The sequence below is a fragment of the Thunnus albacares genome, chromosome 17 (genome assembly GCF_914725855.1).
Source record: "Thunnus albacares chromosome 17, fThuAlb1.1, whole genome shotgun sequence".
In the NCBI taxonomy this organism is placed as follows: Eukaryota; Metazoa; Chordata; class Actinopteri; order Scombriformes; family Scombridae; genus Thunnus; species Thunnus albacares.
The window spans coordinates 7,540,001-7,557,765 of NC_058122.1; the positions used below are offsets into that span (position 1 = coordinate 7,540,001).

Sequence of the window (17,765 nt, forward strand, 5' to 3'; positions counted from 1 at the left end):
AGTAACTTCCAAAATAACTTGGTATTGTCACTGCTAAACATTTTGGCGCCTTCTGATGTCTCGCAGGTCTTCACGCCTTGACAAAATATCAAAAAGAAAAAAGTCAAATCATCCAAACATGTAAACATATTCATTTAAAGAAAGTCCTTTAGATTTATCCTATTTTCACGTCATAGGACCAGTGTGTAAGATTTAGGGGGATATATCGGCAGAAATGGAATATAATATCCATTAATATGTTTTAATTAGTGTATAATAACCTGAAAATACGAATCATTGTTTTCGTTACCTTAATACGTCCATGATCTTACAGAGGGAGCGGGTCCTCTTCCACGGAGCCCGCCATTTCTACAGTAGCCTGACTTTTAGTCCAGAACGGACAAACCAAAAACTGGCTCTAGAAAGGTATTTTTGCGAGTTTCGCGACCACCGTAGGTTCTCCTACACGCTTGGAAGAGGAAGATGAATATTCAGTTGGTTGCAATCTGCACCCTCACCGCTAGATGCCACTAAACACACTGGTCCTTTGAGTCACCATTCCCATTCCCCTGCTGTAAACTAAACACCACCCTCTTGTGTCTGAAAGCAACAACAGCAGCATTTTAACTCAATCACCCTACAACAAACACAAGCTTTTGTTTTACAGTGGCATTTTATTACAAATGGAAAAATGTTAGAGGGACAAGAAAAGTATGTTTTCTGTAATTAAATAGTCGTATGCTCCCATACTAAATGCTGGGAAACATGCTGTTGTCATAATCAAGTTTAACATCAAAAACAGGAGAGGCTTTGTATGTTGTGGTTATGTACAGTCTATTAATGGTGGAGGCTTCAGCGTCCTCCCCTCCAGGCTCCTCCACCCCTCTTCTTCCCTCCTCCTCCTCCTCCTCCTCCTCCTCCTGGTCCTCCTTTCACTTTCTTCCTCACTCCGCTTGCTTGTTCTGTGTCATCCTCGTCTCTGTCTCCTCCTTTGGGCCTTTTCCTTTTCTCACCTTGCTCCTTCATTTCCTGAGGAAGACAAAATTTTGTTTTTCTCACTTAAATTTCATTGGTTGAGCGAGTTTTTCAATATACAATCAATATAATACGAATATCGTGTTACTTTCATAAGGAAAAAAGGGCTACATCAATAGCTTTCCAGGATTAATCCATTATTTCCTGTGACAGGAGGGACAGACTAACAAATTACATGTGAAAACGGGGGTGTATTCAACACATCCCTGTTATTTTCAGAATTTTGAACTCACCCAACCTAATAGAGACTGCTGGGTCTAACTGTACTCAACGTTTACTGAGCGCTTACTGAACATACTGAATGTTTACTGAATCAGTGTTTCTCCTATAATTATAACAACGAGAACCCCCGCCAGGCCAAAAAAATATTTTGTAATGCCAAAAATAACACCAAATGTCCTTTCATTTGGAAATCAACAGCGTTTGGGAGCCTCTGTGCAGCGCTGTTCTGAAATGCGAGTTAACCTCTGCATGGTTACCTAGGAAACTATTGGGAGCGCAACTCCGTTAAGGAATACTGAGTAGTATGTTTGCATAGCGGGTGGGAAAGAGTGAGCAGCAGGAAAGTGACGATGGATGCAAGCAGAGCAGAGGAAAAGGTTAGTAGTAAGTTGTCAGTCAGGCAGTAAATGTACAGCACAGACTCCAGTGTAACAGTTAATAAATGCTAAAAAGTCACATCTGTTGTTTCTCCAAGTGCTGGAAAAGTTTAGGAGGTTAGCTCCAAAGTTAGCAACAATAGGTTAGCCTAATCTGAAGATGCAAAACAGAGAAATAGAGAACGGAAAAGTGTGCGGCTGCTGAGTTCACTGTGCACCCCCAGTTGAAGATTATGTACGATTTCAGTTGACCAAGATTTTCTTTGGTTGACTACAGCCCATATAGGCTACCAGTCACAAACTAAAACGAAATTAAATGTGTGCAAGATAAGCATAACATGTTAGGCCTACAAATCTACTACTGTAGGCCTACATATCATCATTCTTAAGTTTCAAACATGTTGAATTGAAAACATCATCTGACTAAAAACGTCTCATATCCCTTTTTCTTGAAGAAGACAGACTTCCGTGTTATGGTTAATATGCCTATTATGATCTGTTATTAGCCATTGTATATAATAGCTTAAGAACCACTACAAAAGTTGTTATGGTTGATACAGGCTGTGGACAATTTAAATATTGTTGCCACAAAGAATTGTAGGACAGAATTATCTCCTTTCCTTTCATAAAGGATGGTTAAGTGTACCCTATGCTAAAGGAGATTAGAGAGGAAGCACTGAAGCACCTTTCCTTGGCATTTAGGGAATTCAACCAGCTCTTATCATGGCTGCCATTTAGATATTTCCGGGTCATTTCACTCAGTTAGGAACTTTCCTAAACAAAAAAGACTATTCGACCGTAGCCTCAGACTTACCAGCCTGGCAAACCTCTGGGCCTCGCTCACTCTCTCCACCAGCATCATCACTTCCTCCTCCTGGGTAGGGAAGGCAGGAAGTTTCTTCCCGATCAGGGTTTCGATTCGCTGGAAAAGCTCCACATCATACCTAAGATAACAGGATGTGTCAGTTTAGTGCAACCAACTTATTTTCACTCATTTACTTAGATCACAAACAGCAACACATTAAAAAAGGGTAGAAGACAAGCAAACTTCTGAGTTTAACATTAATAAAAAAACAACTATTTAATAAGGAAGGCACAACGGGGGAAAAGAAATCGCGTCATTAAAGAGGAAGAGTGGACGCTAGTGAAAATGAACAGGCAGTATTTCTTACTGAGTGACAAAAGTGATGGATTTCCCAGACCGTCCCGCTCTAGCTGTTCGGCCAACTCTGTGGATGTAGTCCTATGAGGGCAGACAGATTGAAAAAAAATCCATGAAACAAATGAAATCATGAAATAAACCTGCAATGAGAACACAAGCACCAAAGTACCTTGGAGTGAGTGGGGATGTCGTAGTTGATAACACAGTCAACATGAGGAATGTCCAGACCTCTAGATGCCACATCCGTCGCCAGCAGCACCGATCGAGACTTGGACTTGAACTTGTTTAGAGCTCCTAGACGTTTATTCTGACCAACAAAGGGAGGAAGATACAGAGTGTGAGTACGGCATTAAATAGACAGCAAAAGACACTGCAGCACTGATTGAAACGCTTCCTCAAAATCTTAAATACATAGACCCTCACATACTGTATCAAGCAGAATAGCTCTGCTTTTTCATGTCAGATTTGGCGGGGAAAAATTGTATTGCAGTATGGCACAAAACCAGAGGAGGGTGCTGTTCGTCCAGCCAAAATTGAGCCAAAGCTTTTTGACATTCACAGCACAGCTGAAAAAAGGCTGATGTTTATCCTTGTCAATAAAGCAGCAGTGGAACCTTCTCACATAAAATGCATCTCTATTGTGACTGATGATGGGAAACGTAGGCTACCAATTTCTTCAAACACAGGTTTATCTCCTTATGGTAAACATACTGACGATGATTGAAAATGATATGTTGAGTTTTCTGAATGCTAAACAAGCAAGGACATTTCTCTGCAAAAAACAACATATAAATTACATCATAAACACACTTAACTATGCACTGAGGCTGCATCAAAGAATGCTGTTATAAAAAATTAAGTATTTTATGGTTCTGTGGTTTATGCTGTAGTGGATGCAGAGGAAAGCTCTGCAACAGTGTTGGTTACTGCACTGTAATGACAAGTCTTGAATGATGTTTTTTGTTTGTTGAGAAGACTCAGCATTGGCAACATTTAACTGTTTAATCAAAAATCTGTCAAAAGAGAGAAACTGAGCATGAAAATAGGTGCTTGGGCAAAACTAAGCCTCTTTCATCAAAACATCACAGTTCAGTATAAAACATTATCATCAAGGCTGCTGTCTGATTCTCAGAGCTCAGAGGACACGTTTGTACTTTTTAAAGCCAACTGGAATGTGTTAGTGTGAGAGATGGCCTTGTTGTGTGTTGCTCTGATGCTCTACCTGATTCATCTGGCCATGAAGAGGGATAGCTGTGATGCCCAGGTTCCTTAACAACAGCGCCACCCGCTGTGCATTGTTACACGTGCTGCAGAAAATCATAAATGAGTTCCCGGCCAGCTCGTTCAGGATGGACACCAGGTAACAGTCCTGCCACAAAAGAAGTGTATTAAAAATTCCAATATACTATTTTTGAATATCATAAAGTCATTTTGATATCCTGGCTACAGAGAAAAGACAGCTTGCAGCATATTACAGCATGAATTGAGAATGTGTGTCTGTGCCCTACCTTGTACTTGGATGGTATGAAGATGTAGTATTGCTGCAGTTTGTCTACTGTAGAGTATTTGGTGGATACTGCACACTTCACAGGATCTTTCAGAGCTGCTCTCTGTAGTTTCTGGACCTGTAGACAAATGAAAGTATATCAGTGCAAGAGAACAAACTGCAGGCTCGACAAGTGGTTTAATGCTCCAGTGTCAACTTATTAGTTTTCATCAACCAGTAACACACAACTAAACAAGGCTGTAAAGACTGGAGATCACCTGTCAACTAGGTCTGAATAAAAGTGCTTGTCTACCTTTTTGGTCATGGTGGCAGAGAACAAGAAGGTGCGTCTCTCTCTGGGAATCACCTTCAAGATTTTATCCACCTGACAAAAAAAAAGAAAACTTGGTCAGAAGAAAACAGCCTCAAAGTGTCAGAGATTTCATTATTTTTGTTGCAGTATTCCAAATACATTAAAGGAATATTTCCACTCATGTAATAATAACATAATAATAATAATAATAATAATAATAATAATAATAATAATAATAATAATAATAATAATAATAAGTCTCCATGTTAAATGCAATGAAGAATTTCTAGAGACCCACCTCAGTCTCAAAGTCCATGTTGAGGATTCTGTCTGCTTCGTCCATGACCAGGAACTTCAGAGCTCGTAGGGAGAAGCCCTTGGTGTTCTCCATGTGGTCTATCAACCGACCAGGTGTGGCTGCAAACACATTTATTTCACTTATTCGTCATCACGCTGATGCTGTAATTATCAGCTCATTGAAAAAAAAAGAAGATAAAAAAGAAAATATATATATATATATATATAAAATAAAAGGTGTAACAAGGTATTACTGTTCTAATTCCAGAGATTTTAGTACAGTACAACAGTAATAATTTAATATAAAATGAATACATTTGCTTGCTTTGGGTGTGATTGTAGTTTCTCTTAAGGTCTTACCAATAACAATGTGTGGTTTTTTTGCCAACACCAAAGACTGAGACATCATGTCAATTCCTCCAACTATGACAGCTGCAACAGAAATGAGACAAAGTGTTAATTACCGAACCAGAAAAAGTCTCCTGCATCATTTGAGACAAGCTAATCTTTAATGGACATACCACACTTAACACCGATGCTGGAGCCCAGGGCCTCAAACTGCTCAGAGATCTGAAATGCCAGCTCTCTGGTGGGGGTGAGGACGAGGGTATGAAGCCTCTGGGGTGAGGCCAGCAGTGACTGGAGGATGGGTAGAGCAAAGGCACCAGTCTTTCCTGAGCCAGTCTCTGCCAAGCCAATAACATCCTTTCCTGCAGTTCAAGAAGAAGGTAGAGACACAGACAGACAGAGGCCATAGATATTTAGTGGTGGTGGAAAGTAACTAGATACATCCACTTCAGTGCAGTTTTGAGGATTGTACTTCACTTGAGAACTTTATTTTTATTTTACTTTCTCCTTCTACTCCTGTGCTTTTCAGAGAGATGTGCTTCACTTTTTACTCCACCACACTTATTTGACAGGTGTCGTTACTTTGCTGATAAAGATTTTAAAAACCTACAATAATTACTACAAAGTTCAGCCACACCAGAAAGCTTTACTGACAGGTGCGTCAGATCAACTTCGACTGTGAAAAAACAAAATCTTGCACATTATCAATCACAAAAAAACTAAGTATGTAAAATACAGTGCAAGGTTTATACAGTAAATGAACCCATCATACAATATACAACATTTTAGCTCCACCACAGCAAGCTACAACATTGAAACACTGCCTAACAATTAATCCATCGACACAAAATTAACTGCCAACTATTATGATAATCGACTAATTGTTTTAAGTGATATTATAAGAAAAAATGCCCAAATTCTCTGGTTTCAGCTGAATATTTTGTAGTTTCTTTAGTCCTCTATGATAGTAAACCGAATATTTTTGGGTTGTGGACATTGAGGTTGCATCTTGGGCTTTGGGAAACGGCAATCAACATTTTTCACCATTGTATAGACCAAATGACTAAACGATTAATCAAAAAAAATAATCAACAGATTAACAGGTAATGAAAATAATCATTAGCTGCAGCCCTAATCCAATAAAATAATATACAATCTTGTAATACCAACAGGGGCTAATCTGCACCAGAATTTTTACTCTTTAAGAACCTGTTGCTAAACATTTCAGGACTTTTACACTCGTATTACCACTTTTTCTTAAGTAGCTACTTAAGTAATAGATTCGAATACTTCTTTCACCATTGGCATTTAGAGAAAGAACATTTGATGGGTTGCACAGAAATAACCTGTTGCACTGACCCAAGATCAGTTGACAGGTGTTTACTGTGATCTCTCACCTTGCAGAGCCACCGGTACAGCTTCTATCTGAATCTTTGTTGGACTCTTCCATCCAAGCTGATCACAAGCCTCACAGAGAACCTCAGTGACACCCTGCAAACAGCAAAGAAACCAGGCAGAGACCCTTGTAAGATGCGGATAATGTTGTACCACTAATTTATAAACATTCACTACACTTTGTCAGATAACAGGAATATTTCCTTCGATAAAAAATACTGTTTACATAGGATACTAGCTTACTTTAGCTAACTCGAACTGCTAAGATGCCGCTTGTTTATGGTGCTAAAACAACGTCTTTTATGAGACAAACCTACCAAATCTTTGAAGGTCTTCACTGCCTCATCATTTTCGCCGCTATTATCGTTGCTGTTATCATCATTACTACTCGAGCCTTCGAGTGTTTCATCTGTATTTAGCTTCGGGCTTTCCTTACAGTCGTCCGCCATGCTTTTCGCCCCAACGTGAACGTGTGGTCAGCTCCACACTGCGCAGATGCGGAAAATCCACGCTTAAGCGGCAGTGCATGATGGGAATTTGTGTTTTTTGATCTGTCCTTTCGCGTCTTGTCTTGAGTCTCGATCGATGAACCACGAGATATTTGATGACATGACGCCTATCTTAAAAAGATGATGGATAATCAATAAAGTTATAAAACCTTAAAACATGTAGTTTCGAGGAAAAATACATTCTGAGAATTTTAATTTCTCATTGATGGGATTTAGGTAAGATTTCTCAGATATAAAGCATCCAGAAATTAATTATTTTGTTAATAATCATTTTATGGGTGTGTTGCTTATATTGTCTTGCTATTATTAAATCACACTGAGACATGAGGTAAAAACGGGTCTTGAAATATTTATTTAGCTGCAGATCTAACAGTTTCAGACATGTATTTTGTCAATGGTTGACAAACATTCACATCATTGTTTGGATGTCCAACATGTTTAGGAGATCATCAATAAAATAAACAGTAATACAATCATACAAAATGCTTTTTCAGGTCATGACAAATGACAAACAGCTGGCTGGAGAAAAATACAGTTGTAGGAAAAGAAATAATATACTGAAGAACAAAAAGCACTTGTAAGTCTCTGGTGCAGAGCATAGTGTTCTCTTTATGAGTTGCCTAGTGGAATATTAACCAATTGAAATGTTTCCAATTACATATATAATCAGACATTTACATCCAATTAACGTTGTCTTTGATACAACAAATAATAGTCCAGGTTAAACAACGATGAGACCAGTACTAGGAAATTAGCAGCCTTTGCTTGGTTTAAAAAGAGAAATTGGCTGTTCGCCTTGAAGAAAGCTACCTCTATTACTCTGCACAGAAAACACAGAAAACAAAAACAAATGCATTCCTTTTGTTCACTGAACATTACCCCCAATACCCTCGGGTCTCAGAGGAGTCCCTCCATCTCCCTCATAAAGGCTTCATACACCTGGTCTTTAGTCTTCATGTTGGGCTGAGGCACAGCACCCATCTGGGCTGGGTTCGCCAAACCCATCTGAGCAGCGGCTGCCTGCTGTTTCTGCCCAATGCCACCTCCAATGCCTTCATCTCCCCTCCTTCCTCCAGCACCACCCCCAACTTTCTCCATAGGCCCAGCTGCTGCTCCGGGCATTATTCCGCTCTTGTCCCTACGCACCCTCAGTGCCGTGGGCACAAAGCGGGTGACCTCCGCCTTGGGATTGATAATCTGAGGTTTGGCAGAGATGGTGGCCCCACCAGAGGCTGCACCCGCTGCCAGGTTGCCTGCTGCAGCAGCGACAGAGGTAATGTTGGCTCGTTTTTCGATGGTAGCTGCGTGGTGGTGGCTGGGGGGGTTGCTGCCAGGGTTGGTGCCTGCGGAGGCTGCAGCAGTCCCCGGGGGAGGGGGCATCTGCATGACACCTGGTCGCATGGGCATAGCAGGTGGTGGCATGTTGCTCTGTGAACCATCCTGGCCAGATCCTGAGCCTTTTTGCCGCTGGACAATGTTGGGAGGAGCACTGAGCACGTTGGAGTTGAGAGGGGGAGGAAAGAGGGAGAGTGGTGGGGCAAGTGGACGTGGGGGCCCTCCTGCTCTTGGGGGAGGAGGTGGGATACCTGTAATAAGACAGATGTATGTATGTATGAGAAATTCCTCTTTGCCACTCCAGAGTTGAGCTTTTTCCATAAGTTAAAACATAAATTATGCTTTCATATATATAATGATATGTCAATATTGCACATATGTGCATGCACACACACAGATGAGTGCCTTTACACTGCACACATATGCTTACCTGGTGGTGCTGGGGGTGGTAGTCTGGGAGGGGGTCCGCGAGGTGGGGGGCCTGGTGGAAGGCCAGGAGGAGGGCCTGGTGGAGGGCCAGGGGGTCGGCCTGGTGGAGGTCCAGGAGGCAGAAGACGAGGCATTGGACCCCTCAGGCCTCCAGGTATACCAGGAGGCCTCAAGAATGGAGGAGCACCTGACAATAACAGAATATATCATCTAAATGACGTACAGTGTATCCATTTACGTATGGAGAATTAGTACCAGGAGCACATCTTAAAATAACAGGTTCAGAGTTTTATTCTAGTATCCAGTTCAGAGTTGGAGTGAAGTATTCTCGCTAAAAATGTTGTAACTAACCTGGCGGTGGGCCAGGAGGCGGGCCAGAGGGTGGACCAGGAGGCCTCATTGGAGGAGCTGGGGGTGGACCAAGTGGTGGAGGCCCAGCCATTGGCGGACCTTGCAAGTGTGGAGGCCCTTGCTGTCCCACTGGCCCACCAGGAGGGGGTGGACGCAGGTGGGATTGGTTGTCACCTGGCGGTCCCCTGTCCTCGATGTCCGAGCTGTCTGATTCATCTGTGTATTCCTCCTCTACCTCTTCTTCTTCCTCCTCTTCAGGAATAGACTGACCTGAAGACAAAAGATAATAATATACCACATCATCAGAAATTAAAAAAAGGTGTACTGGCTTAGGAAGTATTTAATAATAACACTGGTAAACTCTAGTACCTGCCATCCTTAACATCATGGCCTGCAGTGGGGTAATGGCCTTGGTCTTCTTCACCAACCTCTTTTTCTTCCTCTTTCCTTCACGGGGGGCCTCTGCAGGGATGTCTGCGAAACGCACACTGCGACCTAAAGCAGTTAAGACATTAACATATTTTTCTATGATAACCAACTGATGGGAATTAACAAGCTAGTTTTCTAAAACTGTAACTGTGATAATACTGCAATTTTCCTCTATTTTACCTAAAAAACATAACATTTCTGTAAAATAAAAGAACAGAAACCACCACCATGCATATATAAAATTAAGGAAGCTGTTATAAGTCAAGCCAACACAATTCTAAAACACTCACTAGCATGTCTTTCACCTCTATCTCTGTCGTCCTCTCTTTCCCTCTCATCGTCCTGCCTGTCCACACTCATTCTCTGGTCACCGTCTCCCCCTTCATCTCTCTCTTCTTCACTGTCCTCCTCAGACTCGCTGTCATCATCATCCACATCATCTCGATCTCTGTCACTCTCACTGCCACTGTCCCGGTCTCTTCCCAACTCCATTGAAGGGTCCTTTTCTAAACCAGGAATGGAGGGCTCTGTAAAAAAAAAAAAAAAAAGAGTTAGGGCAACACAGAAATGTGAGCAGAAACAGTTATGAAAGCAAAGCACTATTATCATCATCATCATCAAGCAAAATACTCATCCAAAATCCTTGAACTCCTGCTCCCACAAAAATCACTTGAATGAATTTAGAAATGTAGTCATTGAGGGAACAGTCTGTGCTTTACCTGCATCCGTGCCATACGCTCGTCGAGCAGGAATGCCATACAGTGCCAGGACCTGTGGTGGCGGGGGCCCAGGTGGGGGACCAGGGGGTTTCTTTCCAGGCGGTAAACGTGGGACACCTGGCACTGTTGCCAACACTGGTCCGGATGATGACGATAGAGATCCTTTACTGTGAGAAACAGGGAAACAGCCAAAGGAGAGAGATGATGAATGAATGGATGCATTGTCATACAACAAAGAGTGCCCGGCCATCATTGGCTTACAAGACAACAACAAACGTCTAATAAAAGCATCAGCACTAACTTTCTACACATTATCTGCGTTACAAACCTATTTTGGGTGTTAGGTTATTTAAATTGTAGCCCATAATTTAGCTTCCTTTATTGTGGCTTTGCAAAGCAATGGCAGAGTTTTCTTGGAACAGACAAATGATTGATAGTTGACTCAATCGTACAGGGAAATAATGCCAAAGTTGAAATAAAACACTTAATTACCTCAGTGGCACAGTCAAATTCAGCAGCATCATATACTGAGTTAAACTACAGAAGCCTTTCACATACAAAGGTTAATGCCTACCCAAAAGAGGAGCTCTTCTTCAGTATGGAGGGAGGCTGAGCCCCTGGTAGCGGGATGTCTTGGATGTGGATATTGGAGGGGGCGTGAGGCATATCTGGTAAAGGGATACTATCAACCTCCACAGACTCTGCATTCTGAAAAAGGAAGACATAACATACATGATCACCAAAAAGCCTAAGCAAAGTAAAGCAACTAGAATATTAAGTGTTGAAGCTCAACATGCTGTGTACAGATTTCATCAAAAGACACATGTTGGATGTTGGTCCTTCCCAGTACATAATTTCCTGAATTTTATGCAAATGCTTCAACCCCATTTGGATTAATATTAATCAAAACCTTTGATTTTTAAGTTCACACAGAACAATTACACACAAACACACCTTGACTGAGTCAAAATAGAGAGCCAGCTGCCCGCGTTTGGTCTCATAGTCCAATTCCAGTTTGCGAAGCTCCTTGTAGGTGTCAGGATTCTCCCTCTCATACAGACGGACAATGCGTTCAAATGTCTCACGTAGCTTCTTCCTCTTGTCCCTCAACACCTTCTCATTCAGCAAAGGCTGCTGTACTGGGTTGAACTCTATTGCAGATGTTACAGAAGAGCCAGCAAATTATTTGTGAAATTCAGAATATTGTGAATCTTGGTTATAGATTAATGAATGTTGAAATGGTCCTTAAATCTTGGAAACAAATTATGCAACGCACTTTAATAACAATACAACTCTTATCTTTTTACAGTAAGAGAACTAAGGACAGATACATTCACAGACCTATTTTAAACTGCACAAATGACAGTTCAATAGCAACATACAAATTCAGCTTCCTCACCCATCTCATCCAGCTTCTCCATGTCTCTGATGATCTGTCTGGGGTCCTTCATCTTCAGCACTGCTGCTCTCACCATCATTCTCTGCTTCTTGTTCTAGTGGGAGTATTCACAAATGAGGGGAGATGTTATCAACACAATAAAATTACTTTTATTTTTAAGATGACAGAGTACATTTAAAGTGACTCTTATGCCTCAAGACAATGAGTACCTTTTTCAACTCTCTTTTCCTGGCCTCCTTTCCTGTAAAGAAGGTGGACAACAAGTTCATATTTGTTATCTTTCTGACATTTGACAGCAATAGATAACCATCTTCTCAGGTGTTAACTAGCACGTCAGTGTCAGGGGAGCCAGATGTAGGTTATGATCGATACTTACTGGCCTGGTCGGTGGGGTTCATAAACTTCCCACTCTTGGTGGAGGAGGTTGAACGTCGCCCCATCGTGCCGGTGCGTCTCCTTCACCCTGCCAAGTATCAAAACAACAATGATGACTGAAAACTTATGCACATCTGCAAATAAGTTAACTTTACCTAACTTTAGACACCGATAACAACACTATAGTTGCCTCTTGGTGTATAGAATTGACATTTTGGTATTGGTACAACTATAGCTATCTGGGAATACAGCGTTGATTATGAAAAAAAACACTGCATGCTCTATGGACGGTTTAGCTACAGTTAACAAGTTAGTTGACACCCAAGACACGACTATTACACGAACTAAATCAATATAAAAAGATAAGGTGCAAAACAGAGCGTAATGAAACACTGCTGAGGTTTTAAAAGGCTGGCAAACATTATGAAGCCAGATAATTCAACTGTGATACAAAGCTAACTGTTAGCTGGTCATGCAGCATTTGACCGGCAAGCTATGCTAGGGCCGCGTTAGCCAGGACAGCAGCACAAAACTTGACTTTACCTTTTATTCAAGTAAAACCTGCAGAGCACAGCGCCCTACGCACGCAGCTCTGTGCGCCAAATGTAACGTAATACGTATAGTTTAATCTCTGGAAAAGAAAAAGCAAGGCCGTCGGGACTGAATCGTTAGCCGTTCGCCATGTTTACTGCCGCGAGACAGAGCGGAAGAGGCGAATTTGACGTCATCAAAACAAGTTAGTGGTGATACGCTGGAAGCGGTCCTCCTTTTTTAAAATAATAAAAACATTTTGCTACTTTAGGTTTTGATTACATATGCATTACTAAAGACTTATGATATGTATATTATAATTATGGTGTGATGTTTTGCCTGAAGAGCATGTATAATCATTTGTCTACACTGCTGCCTGTTGGACACAGTGCGTTACTACACGCTCCGTGGGTGTAGCGACTCACTGCGACCACTAAAGGGCACGAGCGTTCATTGTTCATTTTAATTGTGTGACACAAGTTTTCGGAAAGTGGTTTTATATAGGACATGTTAGTTGATATTACATAGTATGAGCTTTACTGAACAAATATCAAGGATGACAACTGTGAATTAATTCCATTTTAATTTGATTCACTGTTTCATCTTCAAGAATAGGTTCACAATTTTTCAGGTCTGTCTTAAAACAACAACCCATATGAACACTGAAAGAGGTTTTGCTGTAATCATTCCTCCCATTCATACTGGCTATTAAAAAATCCTTTCAAATGTGCTGTCACTGTAAGTGATGGAGACCAAAATCCACAGTATGTCCACAGTCATTTTGTGCAAAAATGCATTTAAAAGTTTATCTGAAGCTTTTATGAAGCTTCAGCAGTCTGAGTAAGTCATAGCACGTGGATATCTGACACATTTACAGTCTTTTTAGCATCAAATTTCGTCTTTGTATTTCCTCTGACAGTGTTTCCCTGTTGAGCTGCAGTGGAAGTATAGTACAGACGTTGTCACTAAAGACTGTAACATTGAAAGATATCTGCTTGATTTGGACAGCTGAAGCTTCATATTAGCTTCAGATAAACTTTTAATACATGTTTTGCACAGAAGGAGGTTTGTGGAAGGAATATGGCAAGAAAAGCCCATTTAAATGTTCATTTGGGCACCTGACTGTTGTTTTAAGACAGACTTGAAAAATTGTCAACTTGCCCTTTAAGATCTGCATCTAATCCTCCTTTATAATGTAATACTAAATGTTGGCCAATTGATTTCGCCATTTTGACTCTCAAACCGACTGATAATTGCTGAATGGAATTAGTACAGTATTGTATTGTTGTATACAACCGGTACAGGTCTGAATGCTCATCCCCTACATTGAGGGGACCTGGTGGCTCTGTTATATCTTTATCCTATGATGAAACATATCTATCCTGATGGGAGTGGTCTCTTCCAAGATGACAATGTCCCAATTCACAGGGCACAAGGGGATCACTGAATGGTTTGATGAGTATGAAAATGATGTGAATCATATGCTATGGCCTTCACAGTCACCAGATCTCAACACAACTTAACACCTATGGGAGATTTTGGACTGGCGTGCAAGACAGCGCTCTCCACCACTATCATCAAAACACCTAATGAGGGAGTATCTTTTTGAATAATGGTGTTCATCCCTCCAGTAGAGTTCAGAGACTTGTAGAATCAATGCCAAGGAGCATTGAAGCTCTTCTGGTATTCTAAGACGCTTTGGGTCCTATCTTATGCCCGGCGCAAAGCGGCGCCAAGCTCAACGCAAGCTCGACGCAAGCATCTTGATCGGTTTAAGACCTACGCAGTTGTCATTTTCCTGTCCAGCGCCCATGTTGTTTAAATAGCAAATGCACTTGCGTCCATCAGAGCGCCCATGGGTGTGTTGGTCTTAAAATGAGATGTGGTCAGGCGCATTGTTGGCGCATTGCTATCTTGAGGCAGAAGAGAACGATTGCGCTATTGACCAACGAAAACCTGGTCTGAAGTCAATGTCGACTTTCCTGCTGCATCAATACATGATGACATGAGGAACACATTGGGAAATAAATGAGGTGAAAACAATGATTAAACTAACAAGGAAATAAATCTGCACAGCTTCTAGCTGCTGCCAGCAGCAGGCTCAGCACCTTGGAGAGCTGATCAAGTCCTGATAACTGTGTTAATGATTCTTTAAATGCTTTAAAATTAATGATTTAATTTTTTAACAATATTTAATAAATATTCTTTAACATTTTCAAAAGTACAGTGATCAGGTTTCCATACTTTCAGTAATTAAAACCCTGCTGATTTGACCTGTTACTCCATGATTGAACTAAACGAATTTAAAGAAACCAAAGCTGTAATCAAAAAAATAAACCTTTTCAAAAACCGGGCAAAAATACATTCGCAACAAATTAATGAACAGGATCTTAAACTGGTGGTCTGTGGCTGACCACGGGAGGGTCCAGGAGCATATATATACATATATATATATATATATGTACTTCATGACGATAAACCCCTAAAACGCCTAAAAGTCTGCAACATTACTAGCAGTGCTCAAGTTTGTGAAGACCGCAACAAAAACTGTAGTTGTCCAAACACACCACAGCATGTTTAACCAATTTTATTAAAGAAATCAAAAATAACTAAACTAGTCCTTTCTAGATCTATAATTAGAGAAATAACAGGACTAATGAATAGCCTGATAAATTCACTCTGTATTAAAAAACATCTTTGTGTGAGAAAAAAGGCCACATTTCCTTGTTCCTTGTGAGAAAGCCCAGTCGAACAGGTTTGACACAGGTTCCACAGAAATGACTCATCTATGATTAGAAATGATTTGGCAATTGTTATGTCTTTTATCACTTGTTCACTTTGAGCATCTTGACTTATAATTACTTATAATTATCACCTACATTGTGACCAGATTTTGAGGGTATCTTCTAATGGTTATTATGAACAAGAGGAATGATTACAGCGAGCAAAATATGTTTCAATGTTCATAGGGGCACCTGACTTTTTATTTTAAGACAGACTTGAAAAATTGTGAATGTATCCTTTAAGTAGAGAGAGAAAAATGCATGCATCTGAATGAGAAATGACAATGAGAAAAAGTAACATGGATGCACTCAAGATGACATTCGAGAAATCATCACAACAGACACAAATCTTTTACTTATTGTCTAAGTGCTTTATTGTTCATAGATATTTTCAAAGCTAAATGTAAGAGTAGATGAAAGAGTAGTGAAAATGTAAACAGCGACTGACACACACACACGCACATTTGATTAAAATCACACTGAGGCCTGAATAAACTGTCAGATCCTCTGACATCAAATAACAATAACACTCTGACAAGATAAAGGTGCTCTGTGACGGCTTTGCAGCAAGTGTTTACATAAGCACAGTGTAAAAAGTGCAGCAATAATACAATTCACACAGCAGTAAATAAGTACAAACTCTTAACTTAATAGGCTACATTATTCTCTTGTTTAGGGGTTTTCTCTATGGACTTCTAACAAGCTGCGACTGTAATTAGCTGGATCCAATTTCATCAGAATCCATTCAAAAAGTCAACTATCTCTTGTTCATCGGACACCAGAATGTTTAATGATGGTGAGCAGCAGTTATGTACAACAGTCTTGATGTGGTTATGTTTTACTAAGGCTGCAGATGCATTGGTTTTGCGTAAACATAGGTACCCTTCTGGCCCCATCTTGGAGTCCAGCCACCTGCTGGGAGCATCACCTCATCCACCTCCTCTTCATCACTGGATGCTGCCAAATCATCCTCCTCTGAGCTGTTCTTTTCAGTGCTGTCTCCCCTCTGGCGAGGTATCTCCTCAGCCACTTCCTCATTGCTCGTGTGGCAGAGCTTGCAGACTCTCAACCGCTTAGTGGGGTGAATGTGTCCTATCACTGCTCGGTGTTTGGAGCATGAATTGCAGACCAAGAAGCCGCATTTACGGCAGTGGTGTCGACGGTTGGTTGCAGTGAACTTGTCTAAGCAGCGCATGCATTTGTAGGAGGCGCGGTCTGGGATCCAGGAAACAGCAAAGGTTGACCCTGGTTGGCGGCTGCTACACTGCAGCAGTTTGGACCGACATTCTTTAATGTGCTTCATCCAGGCCTGCTTCTCCTCCAGTGAAGGAGCGGCCACAAAGAAAGACTTGCATGGTGTACGTATCAGCCATTGGTTCTTAAATACCACACCATCTTCCATGTCCTCCAGCTGGATGTCCTCTGAAATGACAGTGAAGATGACATATTGATGTTAAACATAACAAAGATACTTTTCAACGAGCTTGTCCTCCAAGAAAAAGTTACTCACTGATGAATTAACTCACTCTAATTATCCCTTAGCACTCTTTTCTACCTATGATTTATTATGACCAGTTGCCTGGCACATTCAAAACTTCACATTTCTACATAAGAAGACAAAAGGCATAAAATAGAGTTGAAGGCAGTTATATCATCATCATACACATCATTGGAAGTAATAAGCTCACACAGTTTAGCGTATTCTCTGATATGCTCCATGATGATTTAGCCATACAGATAATGTTGGTTTTATGGGCTGAGGTTTTGAGATATCCACCTCTGAAACTACTGCCAGCACATTAAAACAATGGAGGTGATAGTAATTTCATTTATGGTGATAAAGCATTGGAATTTTTACATTTAACAAAAATCATTAGCTTTTTGTTTCAACCTTCTTCATGTTTCCCTGTAAATGTTAAAGCACTCTAAACTCAGGTAAAAATGAAAGTTTCAGTTTGATTATTATCTTTCCCTTCAGGGGACATATTCTGCCTCATTAGATCAAGTTTGGTTAGCCACATGCAGGAGAAGCAGATGAGTTGCTCACCTAGAGGGATAATCTTCTGATTTTTATGCCAGCGACCGCTGAGGATGATGCTGCCGTACACCAGAACATCACTGAAGAGGAAGAAGGCCTTAGGCTGTGTTTTACGACGACCCTGCTTCGTCAGATGGCCCTCTCCTATCAGAATCCGACCCGGCTGGGACAGAGAACTCCCTGAAGGACCAAATGAGTTTTCCACTGCCTGAATACGGTCATGGTTGTCCTTATCAAATGTTAACAGGTCCAT

General features: G+C 41.0%; 3 protein-coding genes across 4 annotated transcripts; all 3 read right to left on the minus strand.

The window, feature by feature from the left end:
* Positions 1–633: 633 nt before the first annotated feature.
* ddx47 (DEAD (Asp-Glu-Ala-Asp) box polypeptide 47) lies at positions 634–7,116 on the minus strand. Its single transcript, XM_044332445.1, has 12 exons — positions 6,932–7,116; positions 6,617–6,710; positions 5,393–5,581; positions 5,232–5,303; positions 4,873–4,991; positions 4,575–4,646; positions 4,284–4,400; positions 3,998–4,144; positions 2,945–3,082; positions 2,786–2,856; positions 2,428–2,557; positions 634–1,008 (listed from the first exon to the last, which is right to left on the minus strand). The coding sequence occupies exons 1-12, from the start codon at positions 7,061–7,063 to the stop codon at positions 832–834; spliced, it is 1,458 nt and encodes a 485-aa protein (XP_044188380.1). The 5' UTR covers positions 7,064–7,116; the 3' UTR covers positions 634–831.
* A 336-nt stretch (positions 7,117–7,452) lies between these two features.
* Positions 7,453–12,940, minus strand: LOC122967398 (WW domain-binding protein 11). 2 transcript variants are annotated; one of them, XM_044332029.1, is made up of 12 exons: positions 12,704–12,940; positions 12,162–12,248; positions 11,995–12,026; positions 11,786–11,879; positions 11,341–11,537; positions 10,961–11,094; positions 10,387–10,553; positions 9,958–10,194; positions 9,608–9,733; positions 9,239–9,508; positions 8,889–9,074; positions 7,453–8,709 (listed from the first exon to the last, which is right to left on the minus strand). In XM_044332029.1, exons 2-12 carry the CDS (start codon positions 12,223–12,225, stop codon positions 8,021–8,023), a joined length of 2,196 nt encoding a protein of 731 aa, XP_044187964.1. In that variant the 5' UTR covers positions 12,226–12,248; positions 12,704–12,940; the 3' UTR covers positions 7,453–8,020. The 2 variants fall into 2 exon arrangements, with proteins under 2 accessions (XP_044187964.1, XP_044187965.1); XM_044332030.1 differs by having other exon boundaries at positions 9,973–10,194; positions 12,704–12,937.
* A 3,008-nt stretch (positions 12,941–15,948) lies between these two features.
* LOC122967587 (pleckstrin homology domain-containing family F member 2-like) lies at positions 15,949–17,765 on the minus strand. Its single transcript, XM_044332300.1, has 2 exons — positions 17,522–17,765; positions 15,949–16,896 (listed from the first exon to the last, which is right to left on the minus strand). The coding sequence occupies exons 1-2, from the start codon at positions 17,763–17,765 to the stop codon at positions 16,316–16,318; spliced, it is 825 nt and encodes a 274-aa protein (XP_044188235.1). The 3' UTR covers positions 15,949–16,315.

What these genes read in the sequence shown, in the direction of transcription:
- LOC122967587 (XM_044332300.1), bottom strand. Translation starts at nt 17,765, where the DNA reads ATGGACCTGTTAACATTTGATAAGGACAACCATGACCGTATTCAGGCA. An exon ending in TCAGAAGATTATCCCTCTAG is followed by an intron (nt 16,897 to 17,521) that starts GTGAGCAACTCA and finishes CTGTCATTTCAG; the next exon opens with AGGACATCCAGCTGGAGGAC.
- LOC122967398 (XM_044332029.1), bottom strand. Translation starts at nt 12,225, where the DNA reads ATGGGGCGACGTTCAACCTCCTCCACCAAGAGTGGGAAGTTTATGAAC. An exon ending in GAACCCCACCGACCAGGCCA is followed by an intron (nt 12,027 to 12,161) that starts GTAAGTATCGAT and finishes CCTTCTTTACAG; the next exon opens with GAAAGGAGGCCAGGAAAAGA. An exon ending in AGCGTATGGCACGGATGCAG is followed by an intron (nt 10,195 to 10,386) that starts GTAAAGCACAGA and finishes TTTTTTTTACAG; the next exon opens with AGCCCTCCATTCCTGGTTTA.
- ddx47 (XM_044332445.1), bottom strand. Translation starts at nt 7,063, where the DNA reads ATGGCGGACGACTGTAAGGAAAGCCCGAAGCTAAATACAGATGAAACA. An exon ending in CAGCATCGGTGTTAAGTGTG is followed by an intron (nt 5,304 to 5,392) that starts GTATGTCCATTA and finishes TTTCTGTTGCAG; the next exon opens with CTGTCATAGTTGGAGGAATT. An exon ending in ACATCCCCACTCACTCCAAG is followed by an intron (nt 2,857 to 2,944) that starts GTACTTTGGTGC and finishes CTGCCCTCATAG; the next exon opens with GACTACATCCACAGAGTTGG.